This window comes from Balaenoptera ricei, assembly GCF_028023285.1.
Source record: "Balaenoptera ricei isolate mBalRic1 chromosome 7 unlocalized genomic scaffold, mBalRic1.hap2 SUPER_6_unloc_1, whole genome shotgun sequence".
Lineage (NCBI taxonomy): Eukaryota > Metazoa > Chordata > Mammalia > Artiodactyla > Balaenopteridae > Balaenoptera > Balaenoptera ricei.
The window spans coordinates 1376040-1397238 of NW_026777444.1; the positions used below are offsets into that span (position 1 = coordinate 1376040).

The 21199-nt window shown below is 43.7% G+C and overlaps 1 protein-coding gene across 8 annotated transcripts in view; it reads right to left on the reverse strand.

The window, feature by feature from the left end:
• The window catches only part of CFAP221 (cilia and flagella associated protein 221), a 135682-nt gene that overhangs the window by 94832 nt on the left and 19651 nt on the right, over positions 1–21199 (reverse strand). For all 8 annotated transcript variants that reach the window (XR_009500477.1, XR_009500476.1, XM_059912054.1 and 5 more), the window contains exon 7: positions 514–617. Coding sequence is in view for 6 of the 8 variants with exons in the window: in XM_059912054.1 (XP_059768037.1) it covers positions 514–617 (104 nt within the window). In the remaining 2 variants the exon portion in view is untranslated. The remainder of the gene's footprint in view (positions 1–513; positions 618–21199) is intronic.

Genomic DNA, 21199 nt, shown 5'->3' on the forward strand with positions numbered 1-21199 from the left:
GAAGCAGAAATCAGTTCAGGTGGAGATTTCACTCTCAGAGGTCCCGAGCATCTTTGGGATCTATATCCTTTGGGGTGTGCAAAGACAGATGGTCCACGCCACCTGTGAGACAAATTCCTTAGACCCTTCACTAAGATTCTGAAGGCTTGGAAAGAAATAATCTCATTTTATTTGAACCTGAATTAAAGGTGACTACAAAACCAAGGATGTACCAAGAGTCAATACTAGAATTAGAGTGGATTAACTTCTGATTTCCCAGTTTTGACTCTGGGAGAAATTTACCTGGACATTATTAAAAATTATCTGCATGACACAAATTATCCCAAACTGTTTTTACTCCCAAATTTCCAGTTCCAATTTACATTATGTCAGACATGTAAAAAGTCTGTTACTCTTACACATTTGAAAACAATATATTCAAATGTGGCTTATTCTTTTCCATAACTTGAGAGCTACTTTCCAAATCATCTTCGATCTGAGAACTCTGGCAACTTGAGAATTAATTCTCCTTACCTGATGTTGGCTCAACAGTAAAGGCTTGATGAGACCGAACCAAAGCAACATGAAACTCAAAATCTACAGGGCAACTGCATTGCAAAGGAATCACATAGCTTTTGCTGCAAAAAAAGAAAAGAAAAGAAAAGAAAAACGGAAAATATTATTTTTCTTTATAACTAGATCCTCTGGTATCAAGGAAAAGAAACTCAGGTTATGTAATAAACAATCACAACCATGAGGACAGTCAACGCTCACACAATAATTCCCGGGTGCCAGCTAGCCGACAGTAAACTAGTCTAATCCTATCAGGTGGTAAGATGATTTCTCCACTGACAGAAGAGGAAACCAAGGCGCAGCGCAGGCTCCTGCCCTGCCCAAGGGGACACAGCTGGCTAGCGGCAGAACCAGGATTCAGTGCAGGTCCACCGTCCCGACGACAGCTCTGTCTGCCACCTGTCGAGCCGGGCAGCTTTAACCTACGGGTGCTCAGTGCCAGGCAAAGGGCGTCTCTGCCACACGACGGGCCCCGGGGAGCCCGGGGACGCCGCAGAAGCAGGCGTCATGGACAGCCTGGGAAGCCCTGGCCCCGGCAGCGCCTGGAACTGGCCCGTGTTGAAGAAGCCACACGGTGGGTTTCGTTGGCCGAAATATGCTGGAGGCTATTTGGTTAGAAGCTGCAAACCAGCAGTGGAGCTGGAGAGAAATGCCCTCACGGGGACAAGGCCACCTGCTCTTCTTGGAGAGCCCTGCGCTTCCCCTGACGGCCGCTCCTCCTACGGGGCGCGCCGGGCGGCCCGAGTCTGCGGGAGAACAGAACCCTCCAGGCGATCGGTGGCATCCCGCGCGGGGCGGGGGCAGGTCACCTGGGCCCCTTCCAGCAGCTCCTCCCTCTCCTCGGGGCTGCGCGCGCCCTTCTGCACGCCCAGCCCGCCCAACGCCCCCCCGCCCCCCCCGGCCCGGCCGCCGGCCCCCACCCGTCCGCCTTCCGAGGACCCGCTGCCCGCTGCGCTGCCCCTCGCGCCCGGCTCCGACTCCGGGACAGCGAGATCGATCGCAGGGGGTTTGGGCAGCTCTCGTGCTGCCTTCTGGGAGGTGCCCGTCCCCGCCGGGCTGGCTGTGGGCTTTCCCATCACGGCCCACGCCCTCAGCGGCCAGCGCCCGGCGGCCTGGGAGCTCCAAGTCCCATGAAGGCACAGCCGAGTCCACTGGCTTCTCCTGCACGGCCTCAGCCAAGCCCCAGAGTCCTGCACAGAGGAGCCCAACGAGTATTTGCTGGAGCAAAGTGAAATCACCCCTTGTCAGGAGGAATTTGGGGGATACAGTAGTAGTGCAAACATGGTTTGAAAAACGATGCCAAGAGCATTTTTATTTGGCTTTAAACTCATTATCTTTTAAACATTTCTGAAATATTCCAAATATAAAGAAAAATATTGAGAAGAATAAAATAAAGATCCCTTTATCCACTACCAACCTCTATCAAATCTTCTGCTTTGGGTAAATCCATGTCATATTCTTAGAGAAATAAAACACCGCAGAACAGCTGAAGCTCCCTGCCCCCCTCTCCCTGGACCTCTGCTCCTTCCTGCCTTTCCAGGGGTGACCGCACCTGGATTCACCATCAATCCATGGATTTTTATAGTATCACCGCATATGTATGTACCCATAAAATGTATAATAGTTATTATTTGTTTTCAACAATATGGTTCTAAAACGTGCTAGTTTTGCCCAGCACTATGCTTTTGAGGTTGACCCATGAAGTTCTGTTCGTTCGATTTAACCAGTGACGAGTAGTCCATTGTATGACGACATCATCCTTGTTTCTCTACTCTCGTGCTGAAAGCGTTTAGGTTGTTTGCACCTTTTCACTACTGCAATGTGGTGAGGACAGTCCTTGGGTGGGACTCCTTATGCATCTGGGCCAGAGCTGCTCTAGCTATAACCAAGAAGTGGAATTACTGGTTAGCAGTAAAGTGAAAATATCAGCTTTACTACATACGGCCAAAACACCCTCCAAAGCACTTGGACCAATTTATCCTTCCACAAGCAGCATCTGATTACCAGCACAGCATTCTCAGACATTTTAACTTCTTCCAACCTGATGGGGGTGAAATGGTATCTCATTTTATTTTCATTTTCATTTCTTTGAGGTTGAGCTTCTACTCATGGGTACCCATTTGGGTTTCCTCTCCTATGAACTGCCTGTGCATATTCTTTGCCCATTTTTCTATTGGGTTGTTCTGTTCTTTTATTAATTTGGAAATTCTAGATATTCATTTTGGCAATTACATCCACTGATATAAATTCTAGATAAGGGTCATTATACAGAGTAATCACTTCAGCCAACAGTGAGATGAATACTTCATAGTTTTTTTTGTTTGTTTGTTTTGTTTTGTCTTACCAAACTCATAGACTCTGTCCTAAATCAGGCTCTACTAGAAGTATCAGTTCATCCATCTTAACACTCTGAGATGCTTTCTAATTCGGAAATACAGGGTACATAAAAGTCGTTACATTTACAAGGCAATTCAGCCTAACAGACACTCAGGTCCCACTAAGCATCAGGTCCTTTACAGCACTGGGTAGATAAAACTAACATTACAAATTGCACATGCCTCTCAAGATGTAAGCAGCTTTGGGTAATGGTCAACGTGAAGCATGAAGCTGCCCGAACCTGGTCCCTGAAGATAGACCAGTGACTCCCAGGCCACCTGGGCTACATGGCCCTCCAGTTAGTGCCCCCGGGGGTCTGCTCAGAGCTGCCCCTCCAGTTAGTACCCCCGGGGTCTGCTCAGAGCTGCCCCTCCAGTTAGTACCCCCGGGGTCTGCTCAGAGCTGCCCCTCCAGTTAGTACCCCCGGGGTCTGCTCAGAGCTGCCCCTCCAGTTAGTACCCCCGGGGTCTGCTCAGAGCTGCCCCTCCAGTTAGTACCCCGGGGGTCTGCTCAGAGCTGCCCCAGCAGCTGCTCAGGGGTCTCCTGCTAGAAGCTGAATGCTTGCATGTTCCTGAACTAAAACAAACAGACAAAAACTGCTAGGGCTTTTTATGTATGCCTAATCTGTAGCTAATGTCAGAGCTCTGATAATCCCCATAGAAAAAGTGTCAGAGCATTTGTTTAATGATGATTACATGAAGCCAAGTTCCTAATGCATTAATCAGTTGGAAAAACAAACAGTTCCTTAAGGGCGCAAAATTCCAAGGGCCTTGATTCAGAAAGAGACACAGCAGGGCAAGGAAGGCAAATTCAGTGGAAGCACTGACCTTTGCTTTCATTGCTGCTGTTCACATCACGGATGTCAAATTAGTGTGGCTGGCTTCCTTCACCATAAATCAAGGACAGTCTAGATTAATTTGGGTCAAGAGCACTTTTGGCAAATATGAAGTTTAGTTTTTTTAGAAGTTTTCCATATGTCAGGAAACAGAATACCGTTAAATTCTGGGGGAACTTAAAAATTATCAACTAAATTCCCATTGCTAAATACAATTAAAACTGATTTGCAGGGCTTCCCTGGTGGCGCAGTGGTTGAGAATCCGCCTGCCAATGCAGGGGACACGGGTTCGAGCCCTGGTCTGGGAGGATCCCACATGCCGCGGAGCAACTGGGCCCGTGAGCCACAACTACTGAGCCTGCGCGTCTGGAGCCTGTGCTCCGCAACAAGAGAGGCCGCGATAATGAGAGGCCCGCGCACCGCGATGAAGAGTGGCCCCCGCGCACCGCGATGAAGAGTGGCCCCCGCTCGCCGCAACTAGATAAAGCCCTCGCACAGAAACTAAGACCCAACACAGCCAAAAATAAATAAATAAATAAATTTATAAAAAACTGATTTGCAGTGAAGAAACGTGAATAAATATACATATCTTACGCCTATTAATCTTCAGATGCAAATTGGAGCCTGAATTAAGAGTTCTTCCATAACATATAGAAAGCAGTCAATTAAAATAGGAAAGCAGATAGAAGTTAGTCCTTTTGGAGGTAATGACAACTTTTATACCTGATACTTTATGTGGTTTTTTTTTTGGCCGCACTGTGAGGCATGCGGAACTTCTCCGACCAGGGATCGAACCTGCGCCCCCTGCAGTGGAAGTGCAGAGTCTTAACCAGTGGACCACCAGGGAAGTCCCCTGCTACTTTAGTATTTAAACATTTAATCAAACATGCTAAGGCTATGTATAAAAATATATTAAGTATTTTTAAAGAATTATTCCTTATTTTTAGTAAAATCCAACCCACACCTTTTAAATACTAGACTTATATTATGATCATGTACAAACTCTGTGCCTATTAGAAGAAAAGAGTATAAATTTGCCTCACAGAAAGTAAATATTATAAAATAACTTAATATAAACTCAAATTTCTTTCTTGTCCCTTCTCTAAATAAATGCAAGTAGAGGGCCAGACACCACAGTAATTTCTAGTAAATTATATAACATTTGTTTTTACTTTACTCTGATCTTATTTTATCATTTACCCTAAAATCTCACATTGTGTTTGTCTCAGGAGTAATCAAGGATTTCTTGAGAGAATGAATGATCTTGTGAACTTATTGTATATAACATAAAATCAAATTTCCTCCCTAATTAAAAAGTCTCAATGTTTAGAGAGTGGAATGAGTGAACCATCTTGCCATCAATAGCGCTGGACTCCTTTTTGGAGAATTATGGTAATAACTGATAATGTAAGTGAGCAGGACACCGTGGGGCCTTCCCGGAACAGACACCCCCCCCACTCACGTCCTCTACCTGCCTCTTTGCTGTAGAAAACCTGTAGCCTCCTAGGCCTTCCCTGAGCTCCAAAGAGTAAATTTAATAAGAGAAGTGAGAAAATGCAGAAAGAAAGGAAAACCATCAAGCAACACAAAACAATAATAGTTTAGCTATTATACAGTCTCAAGGACCTTTAGTTCCTCCTCAAGGGCTATAGAGAATATTCTGAGCCATGTCCTTTGAGCTGTTTTGCAGATACTGAAACCCCCGCCAGGTGGGAGAAGTTAACTGCACGCTGCCCACAAGCACATAGACCCCAGACCCACTGGAACTGGAAGGTTGATGACACTGACTCCCAATCACCGCACCACCAGCCGAGCAGAAGAATGCCCACGAGCTGATCACACACCCCACAACCCCCCTCCCTCACCCTGTCTTTAAAAAAACTTTCCCTGAAAGCTTTCAAGGAGTTTGGCCCTTTTAAGCACTAGCTGCCTGGACTCCTTGCTTGGCACCTGCAATAAATGCTGCACTTTCCTTCACCAAGATCCAGTGTCAGTAGATTGGCTTTGCTGCACATGGGTGAGCAGACCCAAGTTTGGTTTGGTAACAATAATAAGCATGACAAATGCTAACTTATTACAAGATGCTGGATTCAGACAGCACAATGAATTAATCATTAGCTATTACACATGTACAAAACTTTGAGAAAAACACCATCAAGATAAAGGGAAGCCTCCCCACAGAGACATATGTATAATTTAAACTATAACATAGACTATAACATGTCAATTTAGCAGGACTTCTCCTTTGTCAACTACTCACTGATACAGGAACCATTTATAGATCAGAAGATGTGGACAGCAATGATGTTTGTGTGACACCCATTCCCTTCCAAATGTACAGAAGACTCATGGGAAAATCAAGTCTGAGCAAGCTTTGGGACTACATATTATGGCAGTTTAAAAACACATCTATTGGGACTTCCCTGGTGGTCAAGTGGTTAATACTCTGTGCTCTCAATGCAGGGGGCCCGGGTTCAATCCCTGGTCAGGGAACTAGATCCTGCATGCCACAACTAAGAGCCCGCATGTGGCAACTAAGACCCAGCACAGCCAAATAAATAAATAAATAAATATTAAAAAAACAAACAAATAACAACAAAAAAGTCTAGGGACTCTTCAACATTTCTTCTATTGAGAGGTTTCCTTCCCTGGAATCTGGGCTCTCTGGCCACTCAGCTACTAGAATGCAGTGGAATGATGCCGTACTGCTTTCTAAAGGCCACGCCTGGGAAACTGCCATCTCTTGTTCCTCCTGGATACTCACCTCGTTGCCATGCCCTCAGGAAGCCCAAGCAGCCTGGGGAGAGGCCCACGTGGAGAGAACCAAGGCTCCCGCCCTCCACCCAGCTGAGCCCAGAAAATGGCCAGAGTGTGAGTGGACCATCTCAGGAAGTGGATTTCTGAGCCCCCAGCTAACTCTGCATGAAGCAAAGCAGCCTTCTCCATCAGGCCATGTTCAAATAGTAGATCCAGGAGCAAAACAAACGACTGCTCTTACTCTAAGCCACTACTTGTAGGGTGTTTTGTTACACAGCAGTAAGGAAAAAACAGACCCAAACAGCATTCTCTCTTCCTCATCTCATTTCTCCTTTAGTGAATGATTACCTTACCCCATTTCTGGTTGGAATAATAATTTGGCAATTTTTAAGTCTTTTTTCTCTTTTTGGTAGTAGCCCTTCATATGTCCTGGTCACACTGTGCTTGCCCCTCAGCTAACCCTCTTAACAACCCTGTGAGGTGAGTACTATTACTATGCCCATTTCATGGACAAATAAACTGACCTGTGGGGCCATCCAAGGACATGCAGTTAATAAGAGATGAGGTGGAAATTAAAGCCAGGACCCCAGGACACTTAACTGCAATACTATACCTCTCTTCTCGGTCTCTAATAGCAACCAAGAGCTAAGAACATCTCACTGTTAGCACGGCCGTCTTCTTCCCTATTGACTTTCTCTTTAAAACTGATCCCTCGATTTAAAACTCTATTGAGGATTGGTTCAAGATGGCAGAGTAGAAGGACGTGCTCTCACTCCCTCTTGTGAGAGCACCAGAATCACAACTAACTGCTGAACAATCATCGACAGGAAGACACTGGAACTCACGAAAAAAGATACCCCACATCCAAAGACACTGGAGAAGCCGCAATGAGATGGTAGGAGGGGCGCAATCACAACAAAATCAAATTCCATTACTGCTGGGCGGGCGAGTCACAAACTGGAGAACACTTATACCACAGAAGTCCACCCACTGGAGTGAAGGTTCTGAGCCCCACGTCAGGCTTCCCAACCTGAGGCTGTGGCAACGGGAGGAGGAATTCCTAGAGAATCAGACTTTGAAGGCTAGCGGGATTTGATTGCAGGACTTCGACAGGACTGGGGGAAACAGAGACTCCACTCTTGGAGGGCACATACAAAGTAGTGTGCGCATCGGGACCCAGGGGAAGGAGCAGTGACCCTGTAGGAGACTGAACCAGACCTACCTGCTAGTGTTGGAGAGTCCCTTGCAGAGGCGGGGGGTGGCTGTGTCTCACTGTGAGGACAAGGACACTGGCAGCAGAAGTTCTGGGAAGTACTCCTTGGCGTGAGCCCTCCCAGAGTCCGCCACTAGCCCCACCAAAGAGCCCCGGTAGGCTCCAGTGTTGGGTCGCCTCAGGCCAAACAACCAACAGGGAGGGAACCCAGCCCCACCCATCAGCAGACAAGCGGATTAAAGTTTTACTGAGCTCTGCCCACCAGAGCAACAGCCAGCTCTACCCACCACCAGTCCCTCCCATCAGGAAACTTGCACAAGCCTCTTAGATAGCCTCATCCACCAGAGGGCAGACAGCAGAAGCAAGAAGAACTACAATCCTGCAGCCTGTGGAACAAAAACCACATTCACAGAAAGACAGACAAAATGAAAAGGCAGATGTACCAGATGAAGGAACAGGATAGAACTCCAGAAAAACAACTAAATGAAGTGGAGATAGGCAACCTTCCAGAAAAAGAATTCAGAATAACGATAGTGAAGATGATCCAGGACTTTGGAAAAAGAATGGAGGCAAAGATCAAGAAGATGCAAGAAATGTTTAACAAAGACCTAGAAGAATTAAAGAACAAACAAACAGAGATGACCAATACAATAACTGAAATGAAAACTACACTAGAAGGAATCAATAGCAGAATAACTGAGGCAGAAGAACGGATAAGTGACCTGGAAGACAGAATGGTGGAATTCACTGCTGCAGAACAGAATAAAGAAAAAAGAATAAAAAAGAAATGAAGACAGCCTAAGAGACCTCTGGGAAAACATTAAACGCAACAACATTCGCATTATAGGGGTCCCAGAAGGAGAAGAGAGAGAGAAAGGACCTCAGAAAATATTTGAAGAGATTATAGTCGAAAACTTCCCTAACATGGGAAAGGAAATAGCCACCCAAGTTCAGGAAGCGCAGAGAGTCCCATACAGGATAAACCCAAGGAGAAACACGCCGAGACACATAGTAATCAAAGTGGCAAAAATGAAAGACAAAGAAAAATTATTGAAAGCAGCAAGGGAAAAACGACAAATAACATACAAGGGAACTCCCATAAGGTTTACAGCTGATTTCTCAGCAGAAACTCTACAAGCCAGACGCGAGTGGCATGACATATTTAAAGTGATGAAAGGGAAGAACCTACAATCAAGATTACTCTACCTGGCAAAGATCTCATTCAGATTCTATGGAGAAATCAAAAGCTTTACAGACAAGCAAAAGCTAAGAGAATTAAGCACCACCAAACCACCTCTACAACAAACGCTAAAGGAACTTCTCTAAGTGGGAAACACAAGAGAAGAAAAGGACCTACAAAAACAAACCCAAAATCATCAAGAAAATGGTAATAGGAGCATACATATCAACAATTACCTTAAACGTGAATGGATTAAATGCTCCAACCAAAAGACACAGGCTCACTAAATGGATACAAAAAAAGACCTATATATATGCTGTCTACAAGGGACCCACTTCAGACCTAGGGACACATACAGACTGAAAGTGAGGGGATGGAAAAAGATATTCCATGCAAATGGAAATCAAAAGAAGGCTGGAGTAGCAATACTCGTATTAGATAAAATAGACTTCAAAATGAAGAATGTTGCCAGAGACAAGGAAGGACACTACATAATGATCAAGGGATCGATCCAAGAAGAAGATATAACAATTGTAAATATATATGCACCCAACATAGGAGCACCTCAATACATAAGGCAACTGCTAACAGCTATAAAAGAGGAAATCGACAGTAACACAATAATAGTGGGGGACTCTAATACCTCACTTGCACCAATGGACAGATCATCCAAACAGAAAATTAATAAGGAAACACAAGCTTTAAATGACACAATAGACCAGATAGATTTAATTGATATCTATAGGACATTCCATCCAAAAACAGCAGATTACACTTTCTTCTCAAGTGCGCACAGAACATTCTCCAGGATAGATCACATCTTGGGGCACAGATCAAGCCTCAGTAAATTTAAGAAAACTGAAATCATATCAAGCATCTTTTCTGATCACAACGCTATGAGATTAGAAATCAATTACATGGAAAAAAACGTAAAAAACACAAACACATGGAGGCTAAACAATACATTACTAAATAACCAAGAGATCACTGAAGAAATCAAAGAGGAAATAAAAAAATACCTAGAGACAAATGACAATGAAAACACGACGATCCAAAACCTGTGGGATGCAGTAAAAGCAGTTCTAAGAGAGAAGTTTATAGCAATACAATTCTACCTCAAGAAACAACAAACATCTCAAATAAACAACCTAACCTTACACCTAAAGGAACTAGACAAGGAAGAACAAACAAAACCCTAAGTTAGCAGAAGGAAAGAAATCATAAAGATCACAGCAGAAATAAATGAAATAGAAACAAAGAAGACAATAGCAAAGATCAATAAAATTAAGAGCTGGTTCTTTAAGAAGATAAACAAAATTGATAAACCATTTGCCAGACTCATCAAGAAAAAGAGGGAGAGGACTCAAATCAATGAAATTAGAAATGAAAAAGGAGAAGTTACAATAGACACCGCAGAAATACAAAGCATCGTAAGAGACTACTACAAGCAACTCTATGCCAATAAAATGGACACCTGGAAGAAATGGACAAATTCTTAGAAAGGTATAACTTTCTGAGACTGAACCAGGAAGAAATAGAAAATATGTACAGACCAATCACAAGTAATGAAATTGAAACTGTGATTAAAAATCTTCCAACAAACAAAAGTCCAGGACCAGATGGCTTCACAGGTGAATTCTATCAAACATTTAGAGAAGACACAACACCCATCCTTCTCAAACTCTTCCAAAAAATTGCAGAGGAAGGAACACTCCCAAACTCATTCTATGAGGCCACCATCACCCTGATACCAAAACCAGACAAAGATACTACAAAAAAAAAAATTACAAACCAATATCACTGATGAATATAAATGCAAAAATCCTCAACAAAGTACTAGCAAACAGCATCCAAAAACACATTAAAAGGATCATACACCATGTTCAAGTGGGATTTATCTCAGTGATGCAAGGATTCTTCAATATACACAAATCAATCAATGTGATACACCATATTAACAAACTGAAGAGGAAAAAGCATATGATCATCTCAATAGATGCAGAAAAAACTTTTGACAAAATTCAACACCCATTTATGATAAAAACTCTCCAGAAAGTGGTCATAGTGGGAACCTACCTCAACATAATAAAGGCCATATATGACAAACCCACAGCAAACATCATTCTCAATGGTGAAAAACTGAAAGCATTTCCTCTAAGATCAGGAATAAGACAAGGATGTCCACTCTCACCACTATTATTCAACATAGTTTTGGAAGTCCTAACCACGGCAATCAGAAGAAAAAGAAATAAAAGGAATACAAATTGGAAAAGAAGAAGTAAAACTGTCAGTGTTTGCAGATGACACGATACTATACATAGAGAATCCTAAAGATGCTACCAGAAAAATACTAGAGCTAATCAATGAATTTGGTAAAGTTGCTGGATACAAAATTAATGCACAGAAATCTCTTGCATTCCTATACACTAATGATGAAAAATCTGAAAGAGAAATTAAGGAAACACTCCCATTTACCATTGCAACAAAAAGAATAAAATACCTAGGAATAAACCTACCAGGGGGGACAAAAGACCTGTATGCAGAAAACTATAAGATACTGATGAAAGAAATTAAAGATGATACCAACAGATGGAGAGATATATCATGTTCTTGGATTGGAAGAATCAATATTGTGAAAATGAGTGTACTACCCAAAGCAATCTACAGATTCAATGCAATCCCTATCAAATTACCAATGGCATTTTTTACAGAACTAGAACAAAAAAATTTTTAAATTTGTGTGGAGACACAACGGACCCTGAGTAGCCAAAGCGGTCTTGAGGGAAAAAAACGGAGCTGGAGGAATCAGACTCCCTGACTTCAGACTATACTACAAAGCTACGGTAATCAAGACAATATGGTACTGGCACAAAAACAGAAATATATATCAATGGAACAGGATAGAAAGCCCAGAGATAAACCCACGCACCTATGGTCAACTAATCTATGACAAAGGAGGCAAGGATATACAACGGAGAAAAGACAGTCTCTTCAATAAGTGGTGCTGGGAAAACTGGACAGCTACATGTAAAAGAATGAAATTAGAACACTCCCTAACACCATACACAAAAATAAACTCAAAATGGATTAGAGATCTAAATGTAAGACTGGACACTATAAAACTCTTAGAGGAAAACATAGGAAGAACACTCTTTTGACATAAATCACAGCAAGATCTTTTTTGATCCACCTCCTAGAGTAATGGAAATAAAAACAAAAATAGCAAATAGGACCTAATGAAACAAAAGCTTTTGCAAAGCAAAGGAAACTACAAACAAGACGAAAAGACAGCCCTCAGAATGGGAGAAAATATTTGCAAACGAATCAGCGGACAAAGGATTAACCTCCAAAATATATAAACAGCTGTTGCAGCTCAATATTAAAAAAACAAACAACCCAATCCAAAAATGGGCAGAAGACCTAAATAGACATTTCTCCAAAGAAGACATCCAGATGGCCAAGAAGCACATGAAAAGCTGCTCAACATAACTAATTATTAGAGAAATGTAAATCAAAACTACAATGAGGTATCACCTCACACCAGTTAGAATGGGCATCATCAGAAAATCTACAAACAATAAGTGCTAGAGAGGGTGTGGAGAAAAGGGAAGCCTCTTGGACTGTTGGTGGAAATGTAAATTGATACAGCCACTATGGAGAACAGTATGGAGGTTCCTTAAAAAACTAAAAATAGAATTACCATATGGCCCAGCAATCCCACTACTGGGCGTATACCCAGAGAAAACCATAATTCAAAAAGACACATGCACCCCAATGTTCACTGCAGCACTATTTACAATAGCCAGGTCATGGAAGCAACCTAAATGCCCATCGACAGAAGAATGGATAAAGAAGATGTGGTACATATATACAATGGAGTATTACTCAGCCATAAAAAGGAACGAAATTGAGTCATTTGTAGAGAAGTGGATGGATCTAGAGACTGTCATACAGAGTGAAGTAAGTCAGCAAGAGAAAAACAAATATCGTATATTAACGCATATATGTGGAACCTAGAAAAATGGTACAGATGAACCGGTTTGCAGGGCAGAAACTGAGACACAGATGTACAGAACAAACATATGGACACCAAGGGGGGAAAGTGGAGGGGGGGAGGGGTGGTGGTGTGATGAATTGGGAGATTGGGATTGGCATATATACACTAATATGTAAAAAATGGATAACTAATAAGAACCTGCTGTATAAAAAAATAAATAAAATAAAATTCAAAACAAAAAACAAACAAAAAACCCTGATCCCTCTGTGCTTTATTTCTTGAGGTTTTTGAAAGACGTGTCCTTTAATTAGCCCATCAGCAACAAAGGCATATAAAGTCCCAAGACCTTTTCTCAGATGTTAGCCACCTCCCCTCAAGTCCTGGCATGCATGTAGAGAGAAAGGGGGAAATCTGGGGCCTGGCCAGTTATTTTCCTTTAAGGTTGAGATGTACACTGCTGTATTCAGAATGTGACCAACAAAAACAGAAAGAAATCAGACATAATGATTAGTTGCCGGATAAGCCAGACCCCCAAACCCCCAAACGAATGGGCCACAATTTGAAAAGATACAAAGAGTGGAGAGTAAATTATGTTTCAGATTTCAAAGTATGCTCTTTTATCTCAGATGATTTATGTTCTTGTGAACTTTCATAGGCTGCTTATCTTGTTTTCAAAGACACAATTCACTTCACTGGGATTGGGGCCTGAATCCAGAAGCACAGTGGACCCATGATCCGTAATGATATAGTCAAATAAAGACAAGCACAAACTCACATAAAGAAACGTTCAGGGAACAGGCGTCTAATTATTCTTTTGCCCTTATAGAGTTAAACGCCACACTCGTTTTAGACTAGGCTTAGACCAGTGTTAGAGGTAAAGACTGATAAAGAATCAAAGTGTCAGGGAGGTTTGATGTTTTTTCTCTTGCTGGCCTGGCCTTCAAGCTCCTTTCTTGCCCTTACTTCAATTCCTTCCCCAACCCTACTTAGTTCTCCCTACTGGTAAAACCTCACCCTTACCCACACCCCAGTAGTTTAGGAAAAGGTGGAGTTCTGCTGAAAACACTAGGGAACAATGGGAATTAAATGAGGTCCCCTTTGCATACTTGGTAAAGGAAGTTACGGTATTTCTCTGGGGGGTGGAAGGGAACTGAATTCTGGAAAAGTTAGAGGTGACCAGATGACATGTCGTCCGCAGAGACAGTACGTACCCTATTCATACTGGTTAAACACCTTTTTAAAAAATGTGGTAAAATGTACATAACATAAAATTTACCATTTTACCCATTTCTAAGGTACACTTTAGTGGAATTAGGTGCATTCACACTGTTATGCAACCATCACCAAAAAGGCCTTGAAAAGGCTTGAAAAGCCTCCTGCAGATCGATTTCCTTTGTAGTTGAGAAAAATATAGCACTTATTGGGAGAAGATAAGAGGATACACTAAGAACTACTGACGGCCTTTTCCTCTTTTAGGAGACAAGGGAGAAGCAAGCCCACACTGAAGGTATTAAAACACACTCGGCTGGAGATGAATGACCTGTCCTGCCAGCCGGGCGCCCGGCTGCAGCTCCAAGTCCCTGCCGCAGCTCCAAGTCCCTGCCGCTCACCCACCAGAAATTATAAGGACAAAAACTCACTTGGCAGTGGAATAAGAAATGAACTTTTAAAGCAAAGCAGCATATTTTCAAATACTTTTGGTTCTGAAATTGCAGTCTGTAAGAATTTTGAGTGAGAAGACCCAATGCAGCCAAAAATAATAAATAAATAAATAAATAAATAAATAAAATTTTAAAAAATTTTGCACAAAATCGAAGGGAGAAAAGCAGAGTATTACAATTTTCAAGCTAGGCTCTAATAAGGTCAGTATTGCTTTCCCAAATTTCAGTTTTTCAGCCTTTTGATGGCTTTCCCCAGGAGTCAAAAGTCTGGGATTCAACATTCTGTGAGAAAAACTTGAAAAAAAAAACCTAATTTTTTGGGTCACTTTCAGGGTCGTACAGCCATCACGAAGCAGAGCCTGGATTGGAATCTAGACACTGCACTGCCTCGTCTCCTTTTTAGTTTCTATATTGAGGGTCCTCGCAGGCCAGGCAGGTAACAGTGAGAGGAGAGGGCTACGTGTGAGGTAACAGGGAGCGGTGGGGACTGCGGCGGCCTGGCAAAGGCACTGCCCTCTGATGGGGCAGTTTCCAGTCTGTCCCTGAGGAACTGATTGTGGTCATGCAGGAATGTGTGCCTAGTACTGCTGGATCTTCCTCTTTTTTTTTTTTTTTTTTAACAAAAAGTGGAAATCTAAATTTTCATGTGCAATCTTCTGGTTTCTAAATGTTGGCAACTAACTGGAATTTTTAAAATTTATTTTATTGGCGTCTAGTTGATTTCCAGTGTTGTGTTAATTTCTGCTGTAAGCAAAGTGACTCAGTTATACATATGTATACATTCTTTTGCATACTCTTTTCCATGATGGTTTATCCCAGGAGACTGGATGTAGTTCCCTGTGCTCTGCAGTAGGACCTTGTTGTGTATCTATTCTCTATACATAATAGTTTGCATCTGCCAATCCCGAACTCCCAGTCCATCCCCCCCCCCCCCGACACCCACCTCTCCCCTTTGGCAACCACAAGCCTGAAATGTTTACAAAAAATAAATCATGTGGGCCCCAACCATGTGGACCAAATGGAGCAGGTCAGCAGTGTAATGAAATCAGAGCCACAAATTCAGAACGGATGGGTGGGTGGCAGGCTGAGGGATAAACTGTCGGCACCGGACAAGACAGGAGGATTGGTGGGACGCTCCCCACTCTCGCCAACAATCCAAAAACTCCTCAGGGAACCATCCTGGGCTTTACCCCCCACAGGGAGCTACAACGGGAAGGACTGAGGTTGAGGGGATGAGATGGGAGAAGGAGCCAGAGGTACAGCTCCCAGCAGCTAGGCGCCCACCTCGTAAGACACAGTGACAGGCTGGCGGTGCAGCTGGAGGGCGTGCTGGTCCTCTGGGTGGGCGGGGTGGGGGGGACAGTGGGTGAGGTTGGGCGCAGAAGCTGCCGAGCAGCTGGGACAAGCGCAGAGAGGCAGCGCCTGCAGGTGCGTCGTTCCTGGTCCTGCAGCCGGACCTCACAAGCAGTCCCTGAAGAAGTGACGGAGCAGAGCGGGGGTATTCGTGTGCACGTGGGACTGGGGGCTGCGGGCCTGAGGCAGAGAAACAGCAGGAGCCGGACCGCAATGCAGCCTCGAGGGCGAGGGCTGGTGGGCTCCCAGGCGAGTGGCGCGCTTGGGGCCTTGGGACCACAGTGAGACTGGAGGTCACAGACGAGGCATCGCCGCTTCTTCTGCACCCAGCGGTGGCTGCAGCCAGCCCGCCCTTGTGGGAGGAGTGTTTTCTCACGGATAATACTTAGCAGCTGCCCTTCAAACCAGATGTGTGTCTACTCTGTGTTATATAACTTCTGGTTCCTTTAGTCAAAATGCCTAGTCCAACGTTTTTTTCCTCCTATTAATCACATCCTGGGACCTAATGTATAAATCCAGTATTGCATGTCTTGTGCATAACTGTTCTAAAGAATCTTATTTTATGTACTATACGTATCAGAATAGTGTACATTGCCGTGTAATGTAAAAAAGAAAAATCTACATAAATAATGCAGCAACTACCCAAGTGTTATACCAGCTAAAACAATAAATAACCCTTGAACAGTGCGTGGTCACATTCAAACGCCCCTCTGTCCCAGGGAGGGAAGGCAGCCCAGAGATGGACCGCCACGTAGTCACCCCACACTCTCCATCGTGACACCGTCCACCGGGAGACCGTCACCTCTGCCAGGCAGCAGCTCACATCAGCTCACCCTCGCACACATCCACACCATCACTCCAGAGAAGGACAATGCCAGCGCCCGATGAAGCCGGACGGGGGGCGGACAGACGGGTGTGTGAAGCGAGGGCCTGCCCGCCGGCTGCGGATTCGTGGTGACGCTGTGTGCCCTCCCCTTGGCCAGCTGGCGGACCCATCGCCCGGCTCTGGGAGGGCTGGCACTGAGGACTCTCCCCTTGACCTTCTCCAGAGAAGTGCCCTTGGCTGAGGGGCTGGGCACCCCCATCCCTGTCCTGCACTCCTTTATGGGTTATGCCTTAATAAGTCAGGCGCAATGAACCCTTGTTTCTGCTTCTAAGGAACCTAAGGCCCCACTACTACATTTAAATACTTGCAATCAGTGCCTGCTTTTGAGGTGTTCCAGGCCCCTCTCCACAGCAGTGTTAAGTACATGATGTGTTTATTCAATAGAGTTGTTATACTATATATAGAAATTGCTACGGTATCAAGTAGAACATAAGATTATACTTCAAAGCCCCCTTCTGAAACTCACTGATAACTGAGGTAGGTAAAGAGTATAAAAAGATCCAAATTTTAAAATAAACAATATGTCAGCAACATTTATAATTAATCAAAAACACTGTTTCAGATGTAGACAACAAACATATGGACACCAAGGGGGGAAAGTGGGCGGGGGGTGGTGGTGGAATAAATTGGGAGATTGGGATGGACGTATATACACTAACATGTATAAAATAGATAACTAATAAGAACCCGCTGTATAATAAATAAATAAAAACACTTTCAATTCACAATCTCTACTATTCAACACCTGGCTTTCACATAGCTTTCAGATACAATTCATTAGCTCAAAGACGCCAGTGAAATGATTATACTTCTGATGATCGTTGTAGTATTTTTACCTCTTATAAGCAAATTTTAAAGAAAGGTACAAAACAGTTTTACTATAGTCACATAAGCCCACACAAATATGACGTGAATGTAAGCTTTGAAAAGTCAAACTCTTAAAAGTCTGACAATCAAATGCAATATAATATGCCCCAAATTTCAAAGAGAAGCGGTTTCTTTTTAAAAAATATTTATTTATTTATTTGGCTGCACTGGTCTCAGTTGCGGCACGTGGACTCAGCTGCGGCATGCATGCGGGATCTCGTTCCCTGACCAGGGATCAAACCTGGGCCCCTCATTGGGAGCACCGAGCCTTAGCCGCTGGACCACCAGGGAAGACCCCGGAGTGCAGTTTCTACAAGGTACACACGACCGTGCATTTCTCTGCTTCCCTCGTTCAGTGGTGGCCTCGGTGAAATCCACATTTGCCAGCAAAGCCTCTGAGGCCCTTCTCGCTCAGCCCTTTCCCTGCCACAGCCCTGATAACCCAGGTCCAGGCTCACGAACGCTCCAGACCAGTCCACGGGTGTTGTGCCCTCCACATCTCTGCCTGTGCCCAAGCCTCCACACGGCCTGAAGCACCCTTCTTCCCTCCTGCTCCCTTCCGCTGGCTGATTTCTAGTCGTCCTTCAAAAGCTCAGGGTGGGCGCATTCTCCTCTAGGAAGTCTTGTCTGAGCTCCGCCCTCCCACCTGCCCCCAACTCACTTCACACTGAGCTGGGTTACGTGTCCTTCCTCAGAACACACTGAATTAGAAATTAGAATCGTCCATTTAACAAACAGCTCAAACAACTCAACAACAAAAAAGCAAACATCCCAATCGAAAAATGGGCAGAAGACCCAAATAGACATTTCTCCAAAGAAGACATACAGGGCTTCCCTGGTGGCACAGTGGTTAAGAATATGCCTGCCAATGCAGGGGACATGGGTTCGAGCCCTGGTCCGGGAAGATCTCACATGCTGCAGAGCAACCAAGCCCGCGAGCCACAACTACTGAGCCCACGTGCCACAACTACCAAAGCCCGCGCACCTAGAGCCCGTGCTCCGTAACAAGAGAAGCCACCGCGATGAGAAGCCCGTGCACTGCAACGAAGAGCAGCCCCCGCTCGCCACAACTAGAGAAAGCCCGCGTGCAGCAACGAAGACCCAATGCAGCCAAAAATAAATAAATTAATTAATTAAAAAAAAAAAAGACATACAGATGGACAATAGGCCCGTGAAAAGATGCTCATCATCACTACTTATTAGAGAAATGCAGATCAAAACTACAGTGAGGTACCACCTCACACGGGTCAGAATGGCCATCATCAAAAAGCCTACAAACAATAAATGCTGGAGAGGGTGTGGAGAAAAAGGAACACTCTTGCACTGTTGGTGGGAATGTAAATTGGTGCAGCCACTATGGAGAACAGTATGGAGGTTCATCAAAAAACTAAAAATAGAGCTGCCATATGATCCAGCAATCCCACTCCTGGGCATATATCCAGACAAAACTATAATTCAAAAAGATACAGGCACCCCTATGTTCATAGCAGCACTATTTACAATAGACAAGACATGGAAGCAACATAAGTGTCCATCGACAGATGAATGTATAAAGAATATGTAGTACATATACAATGGAATACTACTCAGCCATAAAAAATAATGAAATAATGCCATTTGCAGCAACACGGATGGACCTAGAGATCCTCATACTAAGTGAAGTCAGAATAAGAAAGACAAATACCATATGATATCACTTATACGTGGAATCTAAAATATGACACAAATGAACTTACGAGACAGAAACAGACTTGCAGACGTAGAGAACAGACTTGTGGTTGCTGAGGAGGGGGATGTGGGGGGAAGGAGTGGGAGTTTGGGGTCAGCAGGTGCAAACTAGTACATAGAGGATGGATAACAACAAGGTCCTACTGCAGAGCACAGGGAACTCTGTTCAATATCCTGTGATAAACCATAATGGAAAAGACTATGAAAAAGAATGTGTGTGTAGGGAGCTTCCCTGGCGGTCCAATGGTTAAGACTCCACACTTCCACTGCAGGGGGCACGGGTTTGATCCCTGGTTGGGGAACTACGATCCCGCATATCATGTGGTGCAGCCGGAAAAAAAAAAAAAAAAAAGAATGTGTGTGTGCGTGCGTGTGTGTGTGTATGTGTATATATATATATATATATATATATATATATATATATATATATATATGAATCACTTTGCTATACAGTAGAGTAATTAACACAGCATTGTAAATCAACTATACTTCAATAAAATAAAAACAAAGAATTGTCTATTTAATCACAAGATGAGGGTTTAATCACCTCTACATCCTTAGTACCTACCATTGTGCCTGGCACATAGTAGGCATTCAATAAAGGTTTGTTAAATGAATGAATGAATGAATGTTGAATAAAGAACCTACCCAAATAATACCTTCAACCCCCAAGGCAGCCCAGGATTAAAAGAGGAGATTTCAGGTGAAAACCCTTTCAAATAGTCACCACCACCACCACCCCTCCCCCCGACACCGGGCTGGAATGCAGTGCTGGGCAGTTTGCATAGTTAAAAGTTGGGGAAAAGCCATTAAGTCAAGTGCATCAAGTCTTGGGAAGGCTCTGCTGCCAGAATGCTTGGAGAAACAAAGTAGCACGCTTATCTTTTGAAAGATTTTTAAAAATATCACAGTGTTACACACAGTAACTCAGCTTCATAAACTGTTTAGCTGAAATTTTCATTCTGATTACAAATGAAGGGCATGATGTATAAAACAGCTTGGGAGGAGCCTCCAGGGAAGTGGGCAGATTTATCTGTTAAGAAGGTCCAGAAAATCTGCAAACAATAAATGCTGGAGAGGGTGTGGAGAAAAGGGAACCCTCTTGCACTGTTGGTGGGAATGTAAATTGATACAGCCACTGTGGAGAACAGTATGGAGGTTCCTTAAAAAACTAAAAATAGAACTACCATACGACCCAGCAATCCCACTACTGGGCATATACCCTGAGAAAACCATAATTCAAAAAGAGTCATGTACCACAATGTTCATTGCAGCTCTATTTACAATAGCCAGGACATGGAAGCAACCTAAGTGTCCATCATCAGATGAATGGATAAAGAAGATGTGGCACATATATACAATGGAATATTACTCAGCCATAAAAAGAAACGAAATTGAGATATTTGTAGTGAGGTGGATGGACCGAGAGTCTGTCATACAGAGTGAAGTAAGTCAGAAAGAGAAAAACAAATACAGTATGCTAACACATATATATGGAATCTAAGAAAAAGAAAAAAAAAAGGTCATGAAGAACCTAGGGGTAAGTCGGCAATAAAGACACAGACCTACTAGAGAATGGACTTGAGGATATGGGGAGGGGAAAGGGTAAGCTGTGACAAAGTGAGAGAGTGGCATGGACACATATACACTACCAAATGTAAAACAGATAGCTAGTGGGAAGCAGCCGCATAGCACAGGGAGATCAGCTCGGTGGTTTGTGACCACCTAGAGGGGTGGGATAGGGAGGATGGGAGGGAGGGAGACGCAAGAGGGAAGAGATATGGGAACATATAT